Source organism: Leopardus geoffroyi, chromosome C1, assembly GCF_018350155.1.
Source record: "Leopardus geoffroyi isolate Oge1 chromosome C1, O.geoffroyi_Oge1_pat1.0, whole genome shotgun sequence".
Lineage (NCBI taxonomy): Eukaryota > Metazoa > Chordata > Mammalia > Carnivora > Felidae > Leopardus > Leopardus geoffroyi.
The window spans coordinates 92,975,540-92,996,333 of NC_059328.1; the positions used below are offsets into that span (position 1 = coordinate 92,975,540).

Here is a 20,794-nt window from a genome sequence, read left to right on the forward strand (position 1 = left end):
CAAGTCCTACAATAAAACAATGTTTCTCCTTAATTACTTTTTGCCATGTTCCATCTACCTCCATAGCCTTCCAATTGGCTTTTTTTTTTTTTCTCCATTAAGGTTGCACTCTTTATAGACAGTCAAAGGTTTCCAGATAGTTTAAGAAAGTCTACTATATAAAAGTCAGAGATTAGGGGCACCTGGGTGGCTCAGTTGGTTAAGCATCAGCTTCAGCTCAGGTCATGATCTTGTGGTTCATGAGTTCTAGCCCCACAAAGGCACACCAAAAATGAGGCAATTACTGTCTCCATGAAAAATAAGAATTTATATGAAAAGGAAACATAATCATTTATTATATCACACAAGTCAGGTATCACGTTACGAGACCATCAACATTGAATATTGATTTAAACAAAAATTGATACATATTGGAAAGAAAAAGTAGACAAAGTAAATGTATTGTGGGTGAGGAGTATGGTAGCTAAATCTAATTAGCAGGAAGTCAATGGATAATAAAAATAGTAACAGAACTATGTTATTTCGAAATGTGGAAATATATAGCAAAAAAACCCAGCTAACTGGGTTGAAAACGGCAGCCTACCAGAAATTGAAATCATAGATAAAGACGGGTAAGATTACCTTCACGTGCTATTTGTCTTTTTAAATCATGAATGTAGGTTACTTTAATTAAAAAAAAACACACAATTTTAAACTTTGAGTTCTAGTTTTGGGAGTGCAAAAATACAGTTGTTGAAACTAATAAGGAAGCAAATATTAGATGAACTTACGCTTTTATATATAAAACTTGAATTTTTCAAAATAAAATAATAAAAATAGAAAAATAAATCATTTTATTTATAATAAATAAAATAGATAATAAATTTAAATATTTATATTTAATAATGAATATAGACTATACAGTCTATAGTTATATAATAAATAATATATAAATACTAAATAATAAATATATATTTAATAAATAATAATAATAAAACTAGAACTCTTGATACAAAATTTATAAAGCTAATCTAATTCCTATAAGCGTCCAAAGGCCAAATGCAAGTTATCCATTTTTTTTTTTTTTTTTTAATTTTTTTTTTTAACGTTTATTTATTTTTGGGACAGAGAGAGACAGAGCATGAACGGGGGAGGGGCAGAGAGAGAGGGAGACACAGAATCGGAAACAGGCTCCAGGCTCTGAGCCATCAGCCCAGAGCCTGACGCGGGGCTCGAACTCGCGGACCGCGAGATCGTGACCTGGCTGAAGTCGGACGCTTAACCGACTGCGCCACCCAGGCGCCCCATGTTATCCATTTTTAAATGAACCTTCAATTGCTGTAACTGCCAGAACAGCCAAGAGTGTCTTGCTGCAATCATCCCAACATGTTATAAAACATCTTGTGCTCTCAACATCTGTTAATTAAATATTATTTGTTGAAAGGTACCAATGGCAAGAAAAAAGAAAACCAGGCAGAAGATAAAACTGTAAGATCTTTGAGTAAAATAATGTATTAAAAGATAGAATTTTCTTGGTAGTGATGAGAAAGCAAAAATAAAAACAGGAGAAAAAAAACTACTAAGAAATTTAGAAGTTAGTAGAAAAACATAAAGATGGATTAGAAAAAGATTTGGTAGGTAATGAGCTCTAAAAACTTTTTAAAAATTTGTCTATTGAGAGAGAGAGAGGAGGCCAGAGGGTGGGGGGGGGGGGGGGATACCAACCAACCAACCAGGCTTTGTGCTATCAGTGTCAAGCCCAACAAGGGGTTCGACATGGTTGGTGACAACCATGAGATCATGACCTGAGCTGAAACCAAGAGTCGGACACTTAACTGACTGAGCCAACCAGGTGCCCCATGAGCTCCAAAAACTTTTATTTGTAAGGCTCCAAAGAAAAGTTCAACTTTTTAGGTTTCCATTCATTAGCAGGAAGTTAATATTTCCAGGTTTTATAAAGTACTTACATTTGGTTTCCACTAGAAGGTGACTCCTCAAGAAAAGGTATGTGATTTGTTGATCCAGGATTACGAGGGGTGCTTGTATGAATATTTGAAGCATCAGGTGTTAATCTCTGACTAGAGTCTTGGGGAGGTGTAGCAAAACTAGTTACAGAAGAATTATTAGATCCATTGCTTTTGCTCCCATTACATTGCTGGTTGAGCACTGATACCTCATTACCAAGGCTATCCATTCCAATATTTAATTCACCAAGCTTCTGAATGGACCTATAAAATAAAACAATGCAATTATATTAAAAAAAAAAAAAACTTAATCACATTCCTTTTTTTTTATTTAAAAAAAAAAATTTTTTTTTTTCAACGTTTATTTATTTTTGGGACAGAGAGAGACAGAGCATGAACAGGGGAGGGGCAGAGAGAGAGGGAGACACAGAATCAGAAACAGGCTCCAGGCTCTGAGCCATCAGCCCAGAGCCTGACGCGGGGCTCGAACTCCCGGACCGCGAGATCGTGACCTGGCTGAAGTCGGACGCTTAACCGACTGCGCCACCCAGGCGCCCCTTCCTTTTTTTTTAAATTAAGTCCACACCCAATGTGGAGCTCAAACTTACAACCCCAAGATCAAGAGTCACATGTTCTTCTAAGCCAGCCAGGCACCCCAATCATTCTTTCCTTTTTTTTCTTTTTCTTTTTCAGAAAGAGAGAGAACATGAGTGGGGGAGAGGGGCATAGGAAGAGACAGAGAATCTCAAACAGGCTCCATGCTCAGTACAGAGCCCAACATGGGGCTTGATCACACGACCCTGAGGATCATGACCTGAACTGTCAAGAGTCAAGACACTCAACCAACTGAGCCACCCAGGTGCCCCACATTCTTACCATATAGATTATTAGAAGTTTGAGAAGGCAAATACATGCACATGTAATATATATATGAAATATATAAATGGTAATAGATAAATGGTAATTTTTTAGTACTAAAAAATTGGCTTAAGACATAACCAAGATACCAAAAGAAGATCCAAATTTTCCTAAAGTATGCCACTGTAGAAGGATATAGGCCTAAAAGCACCTTTTACCATAACAGCAAGAAAAAAAAAATCTGTTTCTTCTCCAGTATAACTGGTTTAATTTTCCACTTAAAACTTAATTTCCCAAAATAGTCAACAAAAATATCACCACTACCAAAATTTCTCACCAACAAAACAAATCATTTTCATTTCATCTCTGTAGTTATATCACATCAAGTAGGAAATGTATGATTAGAGCAGGCCATGACGGAACAGTCAAGTGGCATCCTATTGTTCACATATTCAATCTCACAGACTCTCTGACAGGCTCTGATCTAGGTACTAGAGGGATAAAAGAGAAAGCAAAGCAAGTGAACCTCAAGGTCTTTCCCTCATCACAAGTCTCCCTACATCAGGATAGATGGACTTCTTTTGTTGGACTCAGGGCTCCAAAGAGCACAAAGAGGAAGCTGACAAGCTCTCTTAAGACTGAGACCCAGAACTGGCCCAGCATCACTTTTTACAGCTTAGATTCAATATGAGAGAGGAGTCACAAGGGGTATGAATTCCAAGAGGTGCTGTGGTTTATTGTATTTTGAAATTTTTCCTACATTAAACACTGGCGCGCATGTGTGTGTGTGTGTGTGTGTGTGTGTGTGTGTGTGTATGTTTAGGGCTTAGAAAAGACTTTTAAAAAGTAACTCAATATTATTAAAGGAACTGCCAGCCATTATTTTTTATGTTAAAATTTTTAACTAGGCAGCATTTTTTTTATATGAAATTTATTGTCAAATTGGTTTCCATACAACACCCAGTGCTCATCCCAAAAGGTGCCCTCCTCAATACCCATCACCCACCCTCTCCTCCCTCCCACCCCCCATCAACCCTCAGTTTGTTCTCAGTTTTTAACAGTCTCTTATGCTTTGGCTCTTAGGCAGCATTTTCCAAATTGTGTTCTATGAAACACTAATCCTGTGAAATGCTCCTCATAAAAAATGAGTCTGAGGTCGAGTAAATTTGGGAAGTGCTAAGTATAAAGAGTAAAATGCTAACATCATTTTGACTCTCTAAAGTGGTGAGGATGGGGATGTGGCAGAATATGCCTGTAAGTGCCAAATCAGCAGTGCCAATTATTAGTATTAGAAGAAACAAAATATCAAGAAGTATAAAGTAGTGACACAGTATGGTTAATAAAAATTCTATCATGCTTTAGTTTATTTTCTTCAATAAGATCTATTATGTAACATGACTCATTTCTTTCCCTCTGTCTATGCCTCTTGGAAAAAAGATGCAAAATTCAAATCTGGAAACTATGCTCTATTGCTAGAATGACTTGAAGAAATACAACATTAACATTTCAGGGAAAGGATATTTTATTTTATAGATTCTATCTCTATTCAATTTGTCCATGGTATTAGGTATTTTAAAGTTCTGGTACAGCGGGGCACCTGAGTGGCTCAGTTGGTTAAGCATCTGACTTCAGCTCAGGTCATGATCTTACCGCTTATAAGCTTGAGTCCCACATTGGGCTCTGTGCTGACAGCTCAAAGCCTGGAGCCTGCTTTGGATTCTGCGTCTCCCTTTCTTTCTGCCCCTCCCCTGCTTATGCTCTGTCTCTCTCTCAAAAGTAAATAAACATTTAAAAATTTTTCAAAAAGTAAATAAAGTCCTGGTACGGCCTCAGATACATGAAAAAAAGGATTGAATAAAATATTAAAGGGTTAGAAAACAATAGATAAGAGAGGGCCAGGAGAACAACAGAATTTATACGAAACTAATTTTCAAAAGCTAAATAACAAGAAAGAACTTGAATTCTATTTATAATGGTCTTTAAAGGAAGGATAAACCATCTTGAATAGTTTTTTCCTGAGGAAGTACATCCTTTACCACTGTTAGGATCACAGAACCTTGACATTTTATCTTCTGATTTAATGCCAGCTATCTGTTTTCACTGCAAAATAAAATGGTCAGAGAATCCAATTGCAACCATGACCTTTATGGCTATGAAGAAGACATCCAAGAACCAGAAATGGCAGTTCATCAAATTAGGATAATTCTAATAAACCACAGACTTATCAGAGGAGATAAGAAAATGATCCTCAAATGCAATGTTCAAAAGCCTACTTAGACTCTAGACTACCACTAAACATTCCTGAAGGTTTGAAGACAGAATCAATTTCAGGCTCACTGACTTGCCCAACCCTCAGAATTTCAAGCAGATTACTTCCAATATTATTGAACCAAATAAAGAACTGATAGTCACCACTGAATTGCCTAATTATAATGACAATAATAACCAACATTTATGGTACACTTCTTATATGCACCAGGATTTATTCTAAGTAATTTTTTATATATTAACTCATTTAATCTTCCAACAAGCTTTGCTCAGAGACATATATTCTAGTTTACTGATTTTTAAAAAGACACATTACTATCTACCTGTCCATATACATACAAACACACACACACACACACACACACACACACACACACACACACACACACCTCCTATAATTAAAAGCAATGTAAGGTCATATTACCTTGGCAGAAATTATAAGAAAGAATAACTTTAATATATTGAATCCAATAATAATTTTAATATACTGAATTCAAAAGAACCTGGAAGTTCAAGCACCCAAAATAACAATAAAAACAACAGTGAACACTTAACATAGTGCTTACTATATGCCAGATACTGTTCTAAGTACTTTGCATAGATTAACTCATTTCATCTTCATGGCTGTTCTGTGTAGCAGATGAGGAAACAAGCAAAACGAAGCTAAGTAACTAGGACCCCTAGGACCTGAACTACCTTGGGACAGAGCTGGATCCACCTAGCCATTTGCTTCCAGCTGTCAGTTGAACCACCACACTTCTGCTCTCGTTGCTTCGATGTGAAAAAAGGTTTAAAGGAAAGAAGAACAAAATTAGATGGACCCTCAGAATGCTGTGACAAGAAGATACTCTGTAACTCTGTATTACTTCAAACACTTAAAAATTACAAACTATACATGGAAAGCAGCAGTCATTGCCTGCTTGTAATCTCTTTGAAATAATTCCTTACATTTTAAAAAATGACTGAAAGACATACCTATTAAGAAATTGTTCCGTAAGATTCTGCTGCTGATCGGGACCATCCTCCTGATTCACACCTCCTTCGAGCAGCATTTGTTGGTATATCTGCCGCTGTTGCTCCTTCTGTTCTAAATGCTGTTGATAGCGTAATCTTTGCCTATAATATTCTTGAAATTGTTCTGTTGAATCTCGAAGCTTAAAAATATTAGAAAATATATTTTAACAGACTATGATTAAATATATGTCCCTACTCAACAGTAACTTCTATAAACGCTGGATGAAATGTGCAAGTAGCTATATTTAACAATTAGAAAATACTTAATATATTGCTCTTTGAAAAATAACATAGTATCCATGAGTTTTTATAATCAAGTAGATCAATTAATTTACTTTATTCTATAGCAAAAGACTGACCAAAATGAATGGTTATCCTGGATCTTTGACTAATGCAAAAGAAAAATATATATTATAGTTGTCACAAGGGGGTTAGATCTGTATTGCTTGAAAAAAATACTAAGAGAAGACATTAGGATTTAATAAACACAGTATTAACCTTGTCCAACACACTTAATTTAAGCAGGTAAATGGTTTAATAGGTTACTCTAGAGAGAAACTTTAAAAATTTCCCTCAAAATCAATACCTTAATTCAGGTTTCAAATGACCTTTCACAAGAAAGTGGAATAAATGAATGGTAAACTTAATCCCAACATTCCTGCTTCATTCTTCCAAAGAACTGTATAGCACTCAAATTTACAGGACTTGGATATTCAGTAAATTCCAATATTGGCAAAGAAAGACTCCTCTGCCAAGGTGGAGTCTGGTCATATTACAAAGATCATGTGAACCAGGGTTACCCTGGAACTAATCAATTATCTTTGAAATTGGCCAACAGTGACAATAAGCTTAGCTAAGAGTCTTATACGGCTAACTTAAGCTAAAACTGTCTCCCTTTTCCAGGAAATAGTAACAATCCTCTTCCATTTCATAACTTAATAGCAATAACTCTGAGAAAAAATTATGTGTCCTTTTAAATTTTTTATTGTTGGTAAAACAGAAAACTTGTCATCTTAACCATTTTCATGTGTACAATTCAGTGGCATTAACTATACTCACAACATTGTGCAATTATTACCACTATTTCCAAAATTCTTCATCACCCTAAAGAGAAACTCTGTAACCATGAGGCAGTAACTTCTCATTTCTCTCCCTCCCCCAAGCTCCTGGTAACCTCTATTCTATTTTGTCTATGATTTTGTCAATTTTAGACATTTGATATAAGTGGAATCATGTAATATTTGTCCTTTTGTATCTGACATTGCACTTAGCATGATATTTTCAAAGTTCATCCATGTTGTAGCATATGTCAGAATTTCATTCCTTTGTGTGGCTGAATAATAATTCCATTGAATGGATATACCACTTTTGTTTATCCATTAATCTGTGAGTGGACACTTGGGTTGTATCTACCTTTTGGCTACTGTGAATAATGCCTCTATGAACATGGATGTACAGATACCTGTTTGAGTCCTTGCTTTCAATGTTTTTGAGTGGAATTACTGGGTCATACGGTAATTCTAAATTTAGCTATATTTAAGCTATATTTTATTTATATATTTATATTCTATATTTAATTCTATATTTAAGGTACCACCAATCCATAGTGACTGCACCATTATACATTCAAATCAACAACGTATGAGGGTTCAAATTTCTCCACTCTCCACCAACACTTATTTTCCACTGCTTTGAGTTCAGCCATCCTAGTAGTTGTGAAGCTATATTTCATTGGGGTTTTGATTCGCATTTCCCTAATGACTAGTGGTATTCAGCATCTTTTCATGTGCTTATTGGCCATTTGAATATATTCTTTGGAGAAATGTTTGTTCAACTTTTTTTTTTTTTTAAGTAGGCTTCACACCCAGCGTGGAGCCCAATGAGGGGCTTGAACTCATAACCCTGAGATCAAGACCTAAACTGAGATCAAGAGTCAGATGCTGAACCAACTGAGCAACCCAGATGCCCCTTAACTCCTTTTTCATAAGTTGAATTGTCTTTTTGTTGTTGAGTTGTAGTTCTTCATATATGCTAGATATTAAACCCTTATTAGATATATAATTTGCAAATATTTTTCCCACTCTGCTGGCTGTCTTTTCACTTTTCTGATAATGTCCTTTGATGCGCAAAAGCTTTTAATTTTGATGAAGCTCAATTTATCAATTTCTATGTTTGTTGCTCAAGCTTTTAGTATCATATCTAAGAATACATTACAAAATCCAAGATCACAAAGATCTGCCCTTATGTTTTCTTCTAAGAGTTTTATACTTTTAGCTCTTATAATTAAGTTGTTGATCTGTTCATTTTTGTACATTATGTGAGGTGGAGATCCAACTTCATTCTTTTCCATGTACAAATCCAGCTGATCCATCATCATCAGTTAAAGAGACTATTCTTTCCCTGTTGAATGGACCTGACATCCTTGACAAAAGTCAATTAGCCACAGATATATGGGATTACTTCTAGTCTCTCAATGTAGTCCATTGGTCTATATTTCTGTCCTTATGCAAGTACCAAACAGTTTTGATTACTGTAGCTTTTGTAGCTACTGTAGCTTTGTGGCTTTGCAATCATGAACTGTGTGTGAGTCCTCCAACTTTGTTCTTTTTAAAGATTGTTTTGGCTATTCAGGACACATTACAACTCCATATGAACTTGAATACTGGCTTTTCACTGCTGCAAAAAAGGTTGCAGAATTTTTTAAAAGGAATTACATGAAATCTGTAGATCATATTGGAGAGTACTGACAACAATATTAAGTTTCCCTATGTGTGAACACAGGATATCTATTTATTTAGATCTTTTAAAATTCCTTTCAGCAATGTTTTATAGATTTTAGCATACAAGTTTTTCACCTCCTTGGTTTAATTTATTCCCAGGTATTTTATCCTTTTATATGCTATTGTAAATGGAACTGCTTTCTTAATTTCCTGTTCAGATTGTTCAGTGTTGGTAGTATAAACCACAACTAACTCTTATTGTTGCTCTTGTACTCTGTTACTTTGCTAAACTCGTTTGTAAGCTCTAGTAGCTTTCTTATGAATTCTTTGGGATTTTCTACAAACAGGATCATGTCATCTGTAAATAGAGATAGTTTTACTTCTTTCTTTCCAATCTGGGTCGGCTTTTGATTCTTTTCCTTGTCTAATCTCTCTAGCTACAACTTCCAGGAAATGCTGAATAGCAGCGGTAAAAATAGGCATCCTTGTCTTTGTTCCTGATCTTAGGGGAAAGCTTTTAGTTTTTCCCCAATGAGTAAGAGGTTAGCTTGGGTTTTTCATAAATGAACTTTACCATGCCAAGGAAATTCCATTTTATTGTTAGTTTTCTGAGAGCTTTTATCATGAAAGAGTGTCTGATTTTGTCAAATGCCTTTTCTGCATCAATTGACATGGTCAGATGTTTTTTTTGTCCATTATCCTACTAATGTGACATACTACATTGATTTATTTAATGTTGAATTAACCTTGCACTCTGGATAAATTCACTTGGTCAGGGTACATAATCCTTTGAATATACTGATGAATTTAGTTTGCTAGTATTTTGTTAGGGTTTTAGTTTCTATTCATGAAAGAAATTGGTCTGTAGTTTTCTTTTTCTTTCTTTTTGTTAAAGTTTATTTAGTGTGAGGGGCACCTGGGTGGCTTAGTTGGTTAAGTGTCCGATGTCAGCTCAGGTCATGATCTCACGGTTTTTGGGTTCAAGCCCTGCGTGAGGCTCTGGGCTAATAGCTCAGAGCCTGGAGCCTGCTTTGGATTCTGTGTCTCCCTCTCTCTCTGCTCCTCCCTGGCTTCTGCATTCTCTCTCTCAAAGATAATACACATAAAAGTTTATTTTGAAAGAGAGACAGTGTGTGAGTGGGAGAGGAGACAGAAGGAGAGAGAGAATCCCAAGCAGGCCATCAGCACAGAGCCTGACACAAGGCTCAAATCCATGAACCATGAGATCATGATCTGAGCTGAAATCAAAGAGTCAGACCTTAACCGACTGAGCCACCCAGGCTTTAGTTTTCTTTTCTTGTAATGTCTTCATCTGGCCTTGGTATTAGGTAATGCTAGCCTCACAGAATGAGTTAGGAAGTATTCCTTCTTCTTATATACTTTTAGAAGATTTTGAGAAGGACTGATGTTAACCCTACCTTAAATGTTTGGTAGAATTCATCCATAAAGCCACCTGATTCTGGATTTTTCTTTGTTGGAAGGTTTTTGATTACTGATTCAATCTCTACTCATTGTAAGTTTGTTGAGATTTTCTATTTCCTCTTGAGTCAGCTTAGGTAATTTGTGATTTCTAGGAATTTGTCCATTTCAACTAGGTTATCTAACTTGTTGGCTTACAGTGGTCATAGTATTCTCTTATAATCCATTTTATTATTGTAAGGTTGACAGGAAAGTCCCCAGTTTTATTTCCGATTTTACTTGTGTCTTTTCTCTCTCTCTTTTTTTTTTTTTTTTTTTGGTTAGTCTAGCTAAGGGCTTGTCAATTTTGTTAATCTTTTCAAAGAATCAACTTTTGATTTTATTGATTCTCTATTGTTTTCCTTTTCTCTATTTTATTTATCTCCCCTCTAATCTTTATTACTTCCTTCTGCTAAAATTTGTTTTTCTTTTTTCTAGTTCCTAAAGGCATAAAGTTAGGTTATTACTTTGAGTACTTTATTCTTCTTCTTTTAAATTTTTATTTACTTATGGGGCACCTGGGTGGTTCAGTCAGTTAAGTTGGCTCAGTCTGACTTCAGCTCAGGTCATGATCTCACAGTCCATGAGTTTGAGCTCACATTGGGCTCTATGTTGACAGCTCAGAGCCTGGAGCCTGCTTTGGATTCTGTGTCTCCCTTTCTCTCTGCCCCTTCCTCACTTGTACTCTCTCTCTCAAAAATAAACAAACATTAAAACATTAAAAAAAAAAAGTTTTACTAATTTTGAGAGGGGAGGGGCAGAGAGAGAGGAAAGAGAGAATCCCAAGCAGGCTCCATGCTGTCAACACAGAGCCCAAATCAGGGCCCAATCTCATAGACTGTGAGATCATGACCTGAGCCAAGATCAAGAGTTGGATGCTTAACCAACTGACCCATCCAGGCACCCCTTTTCTTTTTTAATGTAAGCATTTACACGCATAAATTTCCCCTGAGCACTGCTTTTGCTGTATCTCATCAATTTGGAATGTTGTATGCTTTGGTATGTTGTATTCATTTTTATTAGTTTCTAGGTATTTTCTAATTTCCCTTGTGATTTCCTCTTTGACCCACTGGTTATTTAAGAGTGTGTTAATTTCTACACATTTGTGAATTTTCCAATTTTCCCTCTGTTATTAATTTCTAGCTTCATCCCATTATGGTCAGAGAAGACACTTCATGTGATTTCAATTTTTTAAAATTTATTGAGATTTGTTTTGTGTCCTAATATATAGTCCTGAAAAATGTGTATTCTGCTATTGCTGAAGTGTTCTTTTTTTTTTGTTAGTATCACTTTATTTACATATTTGTATTCAGATATTGTTAATATTCACATATTCACAAAACAAGTTACAAACACTTGGAATACTATCACTGACCTGAGGGCCTAAGAAAACAACTTCCTCTAAAAAGACTTATACAGGCACCTCTGGGTAAAAAAAAAAAAAAAAAAAGGTGCACTGGGGCACCTGTGTGGCTCAGTTGGTTGAGCGACCGGCTTCAGCTCAGGTCATGATCTCGCAACTTGTGGGTTCAAGCCCTGCATCAGGCTCTGTGCTGAAAGCTTGGAGCTTGGAGCCTGCTTTGGATTCTCTGTCTCCCTCTCTCTCTGTCCCTAACCTACTCAACATTCTGTCTCTGTCTCAAAAATAAACAAACATTAAAAAAAAAAATTTTTTGGGGGGCGCCTGGGTGGCTCAGTTGGTTGAGCGTCCGACTTCGGCTCAGGTCACGATCTCACGGTTCGTGAGTTCGAGCCCCGCGTCGGGCTCTGGGCTGATGGCTCAGCGCCTGGAGCCTGCTTCCGATCCTGTGTCTCCCTCTCTCTCTGCCCCTCCCCCATTCATGCTCTGTCTCTCTCTGTCTCAAAAAATAAACATTAAAAAAAATTTTTTTTAATAAATAAATAATTTTTTTTTAAAAAAGGTGCATCCTCCAAAGCAACAAAATTGTTGGAGTATTCTACAGATGTCTGTTAGGTCTAGTTGGTTTATAGTGTTGTTCAAGTACTTTGTATCCTTATGGATCTTCTGTTTAGATGTTTTATCCATTATAGTAGGTAAGGTATTGAAGTCTCCAACTATCATTTCTCCCTTCAACTCTGCCAATGTTTGCTTCATAGATTTTGGGGTTCTACTGTTTGGTGCATATTCATACATATTTTTAAATATATTAAAAAAAACTTTTTTTAACTTTTATGTTTATTTTTGAGAGAGAGAGAGAGAAACAGAGTGCAAGTGGGGGAGGGACAGAGAGAGAGGAAGACACAGAATCCAAAGCAGACTTCAGGCTCTGAGCTGTCAGCACAGAGCCTGATGTGGGGCTGGAACCCATGAACCGTGAGATCACAACCTGAGCCAAAGTCGGACACTTAACTGACTGAGCCACCCAGGCGCCCCTTAAAATTTTTTTTTTTTAATCTTTACTTATTTTTGAGAGAGAGAGAGTGTGTGAGAGGGAGAGGGACAGAGAGAGGGAGACACGGAATCTGAAGCAGCTTCCAGGCTCCGAGCTATCAGCACAGGGCCCAACACAGGGCTTGAACTCACAAACCATGAGATCATGACCTGAGCTGAAGTTGGATGCTTAACTGACTGTGCCACCCAGGCGCCCCTATAATTTTAAGTTTATTTATTTTGAAAGAGAGAGCATAATCAGAAAAGGGGCAGAGAAAGAAAGAGAGAGAGAGAGAGAGAGAGAGAATGAATCCCAAGCAGGCTCTGCACTGTGAGCACAGACCCCAACACAGGGCCCAAACCCACCAACTGTAAGATCATGACCTGAGCCAAAATCAAGAGTTAGACACTTAACCACTGAGGCACACAGGTGCCCCTTATATGTATTTTTAACAATAATTTTTCTGCTTCATTCTTAGTATTTGGTTGAAAACAAAAAAAAATATTGAATGTTTTAAAACTACCTCTTCATTTCTTCTAAGTGGCGTAATATATAAGATAAAATTTATAATCTCCTTCATAATACAATTTCCTTTCTAAAACACCACAGAAAAATAATTTAGAACTCTAAAGACTTGGATAAAAATGGCGCCTGGGTGGCTCAGTAGGTTAAGCATCCGACTTCAGCTCGGGTCATCATCTCACAGTTCATGAGTTCGAGCCCCACGTTGGGCTCTGTGCTGATAGCTCGGAGCCTAGAGCATGCTTCGGATTCTGTGTCTCCCTCTCTCTCTGTCCCTCCCCTGCTCAAACTCTGTCTCTCTCGTTCAAAAATAAATAAATGTTAAAAAAGAAAGACTTGGATAAAAGTATTTTCTATTACAAATGTCATTTCTGAGGTGCCTGGGTGGTTCAGTCAGTTAAGCATCCGACTTTGGCTCAGGTCATGATTTCACAGTTCATGAGTTTGAGCCCCGCGTCAGGCTCTGTGCTGACAGCTCAGAGGTCTGTGCTGACAGCCCAAAGCCTGGAGGCTGCTTCGGATTCTGTGTCTCCCTCTCTCTCTGCTCCTCCCCTGCTCACTCTATGTCTCTCCTTCTCTCAAAAATAAAAAATAAAAAATTTTTTTAAAATGTCATTTCTTGTTCATTACATCTAATTAGTAAAATATAGAGCATATCAAGCTACCCACATTTAATGTGAGTTCAATTACTTGAGTCTTGAAATATGTAAGATTAATGTAAACTGTGGTATTTTAGATTGTTAATAAATTCACCTGTTAAAAATTCTCCAAAATACATGACAACTAAAGATACCATATATCCTTAAGGGAGAAAATGACTTAGTAAGTCTAGATATTCTCTCACCTACTCTCAAATATTAAAAAATTCCATTTACATTTACTCAAGCAAACACTATTATTTCTTACAAAGAGAACAACTCTAAAAGACACTAGATGTATTAAATAATACCTCATTTTTTTCTTGCTTAGCTGGTCCTGGATTCTGTGCTCCATTTGCAGGTTCTTTTTCTGAAACTGAACTCTGGCCCAGCACTTCACTGCTTATAGGCCGCTGTGCCTCAACAGGTGTATCACTTCTTCCAGAAAGTGCAAAAAACAAAAAGGAAGAGGTGGGAGTGAAGGAAAAGATATTTCAGAGAAATTTTAATTAAAACAATGACTATTTAGTCTAAGTGTTTACCAAATGTTCAAAAATAGATTTTTAAATTTTCCTTTCTTAAGTGTATATATAAGGTTTGTTTTTTTTTTTAATAGAATATGCCTATAATGGAAGAGCACTGGATTATTAAGCAAGGAGGGTAGGGGGTCCAGTCTAAAAGAAGATTTGTGGTCTTTGGAAAATCACTTACATTCTCTGTGGCTCAGCTTCATCTATAAACTGAACTGAATAATAAGCTGGATGACCTAATGCCTAAATTCTCTTTATGAATCTTAATCTGTGATTCTGTTACCCAAACATTAATTTTTCCCCTCCAATATGTTTCAACAAAAATTTAAGAACTATTTATTAAAAGGCTTTCTTTGGTTTATTTGCACTTAACATAAAAGCTAAACATACATGTTTCCAATATTTTTAATGTATACTAGTTAGTGAGCTTAACATCTCTGTCAGGTGGTTCCTAATATTCTTCTAAACACTAGCAATTTCTACTTTTCATAGTTATTCTGTTCAAAATTTTTAATAACTAACATCATCCAAAGATGATGAATACCTCAGACACTTACACAGATAACCTGTTGGCACAAGGCACCATGGGAACACATACAAAAGTAAAATGACCTCTGCCTTGAAGGAATTTGATTATGAGAGGGCTTCATAATGGCCTCTCCAGGCAGAGTATGTAATACATAACAAATTACAGTTGTAGAGGTCAGGAAGCAGAGCTAAATAGTCATCTTCATAAAGGCACCATTGGTCAGAAGCTTTCTAACTGATAAGTACCTCAACATGCATATATACACATGCACCCAGAAGAGGAAAGAGAAAGACTTGGAGAAGTTTTCAGGACCAATCTCTGCTGTAACCTGCTAATGCCCATAAGAAGCCCAATTTTATGCCCACAAGATAGATTTAATAAGAGTTATTAACTATATATAAAATAAAATGACCTTCATAATGTAACATTTAATTTTGCAGTCTATACATTTCCATATGTATTGTCTCATTTAACTTGCACAGTAACTTGTGAAATAGGTTGTAACTCTCATTTCACAGATGACGAATAAAGTGATTTTCCTAAAATTGCATAGCCAGTAAATAAAGGATTTCAATCTAGATTGTCAGGTTCCAAATCCAATGCTGATTCATTCCTGAGATGTTTTTGGGTTGGGTTTTTTTTGTTTGTTTGTTTTTTGTTTGTTTGTTTGTTTGCCATTTAATTTTGAGACCATTACACTGAATAGCCAAAGCTTATATTTTTTTCAACAGATTTTTCTTCCTTTTTTGTTTGGAGTTTGTTTATGTTTGAGTGAAAAACTATCTTTACAAAACCCACACTCTCTTATAAACCCTTCTTTTGTGTTTTATCTTCTTGTTCACCATAGTAATTCCATCACTGTATCCCCGGAATGCAGCATGACGCTAGCACAGAGTAGACACTCAAAATATTTTTAAACAAATACTGACTTCAAACGTATATCACCACAAATAAGAGGTTTCTTCAAGTGGCATCTGCAAGATAATTGTGTAATAATCTTACCAATATTTTTAAATTACACCTAAAATATTTTTAAGTTTATTTATTTTGAGACAGAGAGAGGCAGAGGGGGAGAGAGAGAGGCAGACAGGGAGAAAGAAGCAGAAGGGGAGAGAGAAAGAGGCAGAGGGGGAGAGAGAAAGAGAGAGAGAATGAGAGAGAGAGAGAGAGAGAGAGGAGAGAGAGAGAGAGAGAGAGAGAGAGAGAGAGAGAATGAGTATCCCAAGCAGGCTCCACACTATAATAAGCACAGAGCCAGATGCAGGGCTCAAACTCACAAATCGTGAGATCATGACCTGACCCAAAATCAAGAGCTGGGCACTTAACTAACTGAGCCACCCAGGTACCCCACACCTAAGATAATTTTAAAAACAAGGTTAACTTTTTCCAAAGTAAATTTTTATACTTTATCCACAGCACAGTAGCTTACCTATAGCATGCTATTAGCAGCCCTTTTGACATATTGTCTTTACCAGGAGTATGACACTCAGAAGGGGAGAAATCTGTATTTACTAAGCACCATGCACATGCTTGCCACTCTGCTAGGAACTTTATCTCACTTTGCAAGTCAACACCCTATTTTATACAGATGATCACTTAGGCTCAGAGAGACTAAGTAATAACAGTCCCAAGGTCACACAACTAGTAAATGGCAAAGCTCTTGCTCAAGTCCAAGTCTGACTCCAAAGACCATTCATTATTCCACACTGCTTTGCCTCTTAAGTCTTCCAATTTCACAGGCATGACAGATATTTTCTTGGTTATGCTACTGCTCAGCTAGTAACACATGTATTACTCACATTTTAATATGTCACATTTTACCTCTCTACTTATTCTATAATGGTCTAGTAGCTTATACTCCACTTCTTTCTGTCTTTAGTCATTCCTCAATTTCTACTACTCCTTTACATAGGCAACAGCACATGTAGAGTCAGAATTGGCTAGATTTTTGTGTCTCTTTTCTTTAGAAAGACCATCCCTTTGTGGGAACGCGAACTGGTACAGCCACTCTGGGAAACAGTATGGAGGTTCCTCAAAAAACTAAAAATAGAGCTGCCCTATGAGCCAGCAATTGCACTACTAGGTATTTATCCAAGGGATACAGTTGTGCTGTTTCGAAGGGACCATGCACCCCCATGTTGATAGCACCACTATCAACGATAGCCAAAGTATGGAAAGAGCACAAATGTCCATTGATGGATGAATGGATAAAGAAGATGTGGTGTATATATATATATATATATATACACACACACACACACACACACACACACACACACACACACACACAATGGAGTATTACTCGGCAATCAAATAGAATGAAATCTTGCCATTTGCAACTACGTGGATGGAACTAGAGGGTATTATGCTAAGTGAAATTAGTCAGAGAAAGACAAGTATCATATGACTTTACTCATATGAGGACTTTAAGAGACAAAAGAAATGAACATAAGGGAAGGGAAACAAAAATAATATAAAAACAGGGAGGGGGACAAAGCATAAGAGACTCATAAATATGGAGAACAAACAGAGGGTTACTGGAGGGGATGTGGGAAGGGGGATGGGCTAAATGCATAAAGGGCATTAAGGAATCTACTCCTGAAATCATTGTTGCACTATATGCTAATTTGGATGTAAATTTAAAAAAAAAAATTAAGAAAAAAAGAAAGACAATCCCTTTGGTGAACAAGTCCAAACATTATACTGACGAAGAAGTTCCAATCATCTTACGTACCCAGAAGAATATCAACAGTTCTCCTCAGAAGAATATCAACAGTCCCTTAGAATTGAAGCCCAACATACCAGACAATGAAAATTTTCTTTAAAGAGATTGGAAAGTCCAAGAAAAGTTTAAGATAGTCTCTACCAATGTTCAAGACTCTATTCCTTTGGGATTTAGATAATAGGATCCTTCGATATTAAGTTATACTCATCCATTTTCATTACTAGATATCATCTCTATCTTTCAAGTAGAGCAATAAGATGACTCTTTTTTTTTTTTTTTAATTTTTTTTTTTCAACGTTTATTTATTTTTGGGACAGAGAGAGACAGAGCATGAACGGGGGAGGGGCAGAGAGAGAGGGAGACACAGAATCGGAAGCAGGCTCCAGGCTCTGAGCCATCAGCCCAGAGCCTGACGCGGGGCTCGAACTCACGGACCGCGAGATCGTGACCTGGCTGAAGTCGGACGCTTAACCGACTGCGCCACCCAGGCGCCCCTAAGATGACTCTTAAGTCACCCTACGCTTGGGGTGCCTGGGTAGCTCAGTCAGTTAAGCATCCAACTCTTGATTTCAGCTTAGGTCGTGATCTCGTGGTTTATGAGTTTGAGTCCGTGTCAGGCTCTGTGTGCTGACAGTGCAGAGCCTGCTTTAGATTCTCTTTCTTCCTCTCTCTCTGCCTCTTCCCTACTCATAGTATCATACTTCATAGTATCAACTCTGAGTATAGGAAACCAGCCATATGTCCCAGTGGTTTTCCTAGAAAGTGAGGGAAGAACTTTTCTAACTCTTGAAATAAAGAACCGCTAACCAGGAAATTATTATTTCATGCCAAGTTTGAAAGAAAAACTGAGTGCTGGCTTTAACCCTTATTTCCTTCATGTATATTAAGAGTTACTAGAGGGATGCTTGGGTGGCTCAGTCGGTTAAGCATCTGACTCAAGGTCAGGTCATATCTCATGGTTCGTGAGTTTGAGCCCTGAATCGGGCTCTGCACTGACACTGTGGAGCCTGCTTGGGATTCTTTCTCTCTCCCTCTCTCTCTGCCCCTTCCTATTTGCTCTCTCTCAAACTAAATAAATAAACTTAAAAAAAAAAAAAGAGTTACTAGAAAAAATAATCAGAGTGGAAATAATCAGAGATTTTTACACACACACATTCAATACTATTTACTATTCAGTACTATTCATATAGGAGAAAAAAGTGGAAATAATCTGCTATCCTATGATGAGGAATTAGGTAAAATTATGATACAGTCATACAATGGAATACTGCATACATCATTAATCATTATCCCAATAAATGTTTAAAATACGAGAAAGTATTCAAGATCAAATTTTAAAAAGCAAATTATGTGAATATATATAGTACATTCCCAATCTTTAAAAATGTATTCATAGAAAAAAAAAAGACATCATCGAAGTGTGAGATTACATGGGATTTTAATTCTCATATTTATACTCTCCTGTATTTTCCAAAATGTCTTCAATGCACATCCATTGCCTTAATAATAAGCAAAATAATACAGGATATAAAAATAAAGATTCTCATTGATAATTTTAATTATCATAATTTATTTTAGAAATGCTTTATAAAGTTTAAGGACTAACTTTCAACTAAAGGGACTTGAACATTAAACACACACACACAATCTCACACTCTGAATAATTTCTAATTTTTATGAGGAAATACTTACCGTTCAGGGGATTCTTCATAAATACTGTGACATTCTGTATTCTCAAGCATGAGACTTCTACTGAGGTTTTGTACCCCTGGATAATGAAAGTTAGCAAAGGAGTGTGACATTGGAGACGTTTTGTTTCCAAGGTCTGAGATTCTCTTATCATGACTGGTTAGGCCACAAGTGAGGCCATCTAAAGCAGGATTCAGAGAGCGGGTCATATAGGCGTCAGCTGATTGAGGCCTTCTCATTGGAGACGATGGATAGGGAGAAAGTTTGCTGATAAGAGGAGTCAAAAGATCAGCGTATGCAGCTTTTGTAGGTTTCAGAAGTTTGTCAACATGAATATTAAGCATTTTCTGTTCAAAAGCACAAGAGAAGACAGATGATGGGAGATTCTGAAGCCATGACAATAAACTCAGATCCAAGTCATCACAACCATTACCACATAAAAGGTCAATGCCAAGAAGTACTTCACTTTCTGTAATTTCTTCTCCAGTTGCTTTACTTTGACAAAATTCTACACAGCATTCATAAAGTAGGCCCTTCATTACAAGCTGAAATAAACGATTGTTACTTGCTTTAAACCCAGCCTCACTTAGCTTCCTATCAGCAGGGATGAATTCTGCAACCATGACACAAGCCTCTTCAAAACAGTGAACTCGTGCAGTGCTTGGATTCCAGTCCTTAAATTCAGCATGATTGGTCAGACGAGGCAAAGTCAAAAGCAAACAGAGCTTGCTGTAATCATCTTTAGAAGGACAATACTCTTCTAGGGCATGCAAACATTGCACAGCTTCTTGCATGGTAAATTCCAGCTGTAAGAAAAATATAAGTGATCACTACAAAAAAAGATGCTGTGAGATATGAAAGCAAGAGTATTTTAATCAAATACATTTAATCAAATGTTTTATAAAACATTTTATAAAATGTTTTAAAAAATATTTAATCAAATATTTTATAAGCTTTCATAAACTTTAATTGTAAAAGGATAAACTCTAGTGTCACAGAGTACTCATATAATTTGCAGGCTATGTAACAACTCTAAAGTCAGGAGCTAAAATGTTTTTTCACTATTAAAATAAAAATATGAAATAATTTGGTTACTTAGCAAATTAAACTCTTACTATAAGAATAGTGTTCGGGGCACCTGGGTGGCTCAGTCGGTTAAGCGTCCAACTTCAACTCAGGTAATGATCTCACAGTTTGTGGGTTCGACCCTGTGTCCCCCAGGCCTGGAGCCTGCTTCAGATTCTGTGTCTCCCTTTCTCTCTCTCTGCCATTCCCCCACTTGTGCTCCCTCTCTCTCTCTCAAAAATAAGTAAACATTAAAAAAAGATATAAAAAAAATAGTGTTCTAGGGATGCCTGGGTGCTGGGTGGCTCAGTCAGTTAAGCACATACTCTTGGTTTCAGCTCAGGTCATGATCTCACAGTTCGTGGGATGGAGCCCTGAGTCAGGCTCCGTGCTGTCAGCGGATTCTCTCTCTCTCTCTCTCTGCCCCTCTTCCACTAGCACT

At 36.8% G+C, this 20,794-nt stretch overlaps 1 protein-coding gene across 14 annotated transcripts in view; it reads right to left on the reverse strand.

The window, feature by feature from the left end:
* Positions 1–20,794, reverse strand: part of WDR47 (WD repeat domain 47) — a 70,155-nt gene that overhangs the window by 21,680 nt on the left and 27,681 nt on the right. For 8 of the 14 annotated variants that reach the window (XM_045478510.1, XM_045478511.1, XM_045478516.1 and 5 more), the window contains 4 exons: positions 19,291–20,093; positions 14,126–14,252; positions 6,045–6,223; positions 1,947–2,207 (listed from right to left, as the gene is read on the reverse strand). In XM_045478510.1, the coding sequence (XP_045334466.1) occupies positions 1,947–2,207; positions 6,045–6,223; positions 14,126–14,252; positions 19,291–20,093 (1,370 nt within the window). The remainder of the gene's footprint in view (positions 1–1,946; positions 2,208–6,044; positions 6,224–14,125; positions 14,253–19,290; positions 20,094–20,794) is intronic. The other 6 variants (XM_045478512.1, XM_045478517.1, XM_045478518.1 and 3 more) reach the window with 1 other exon arrangement.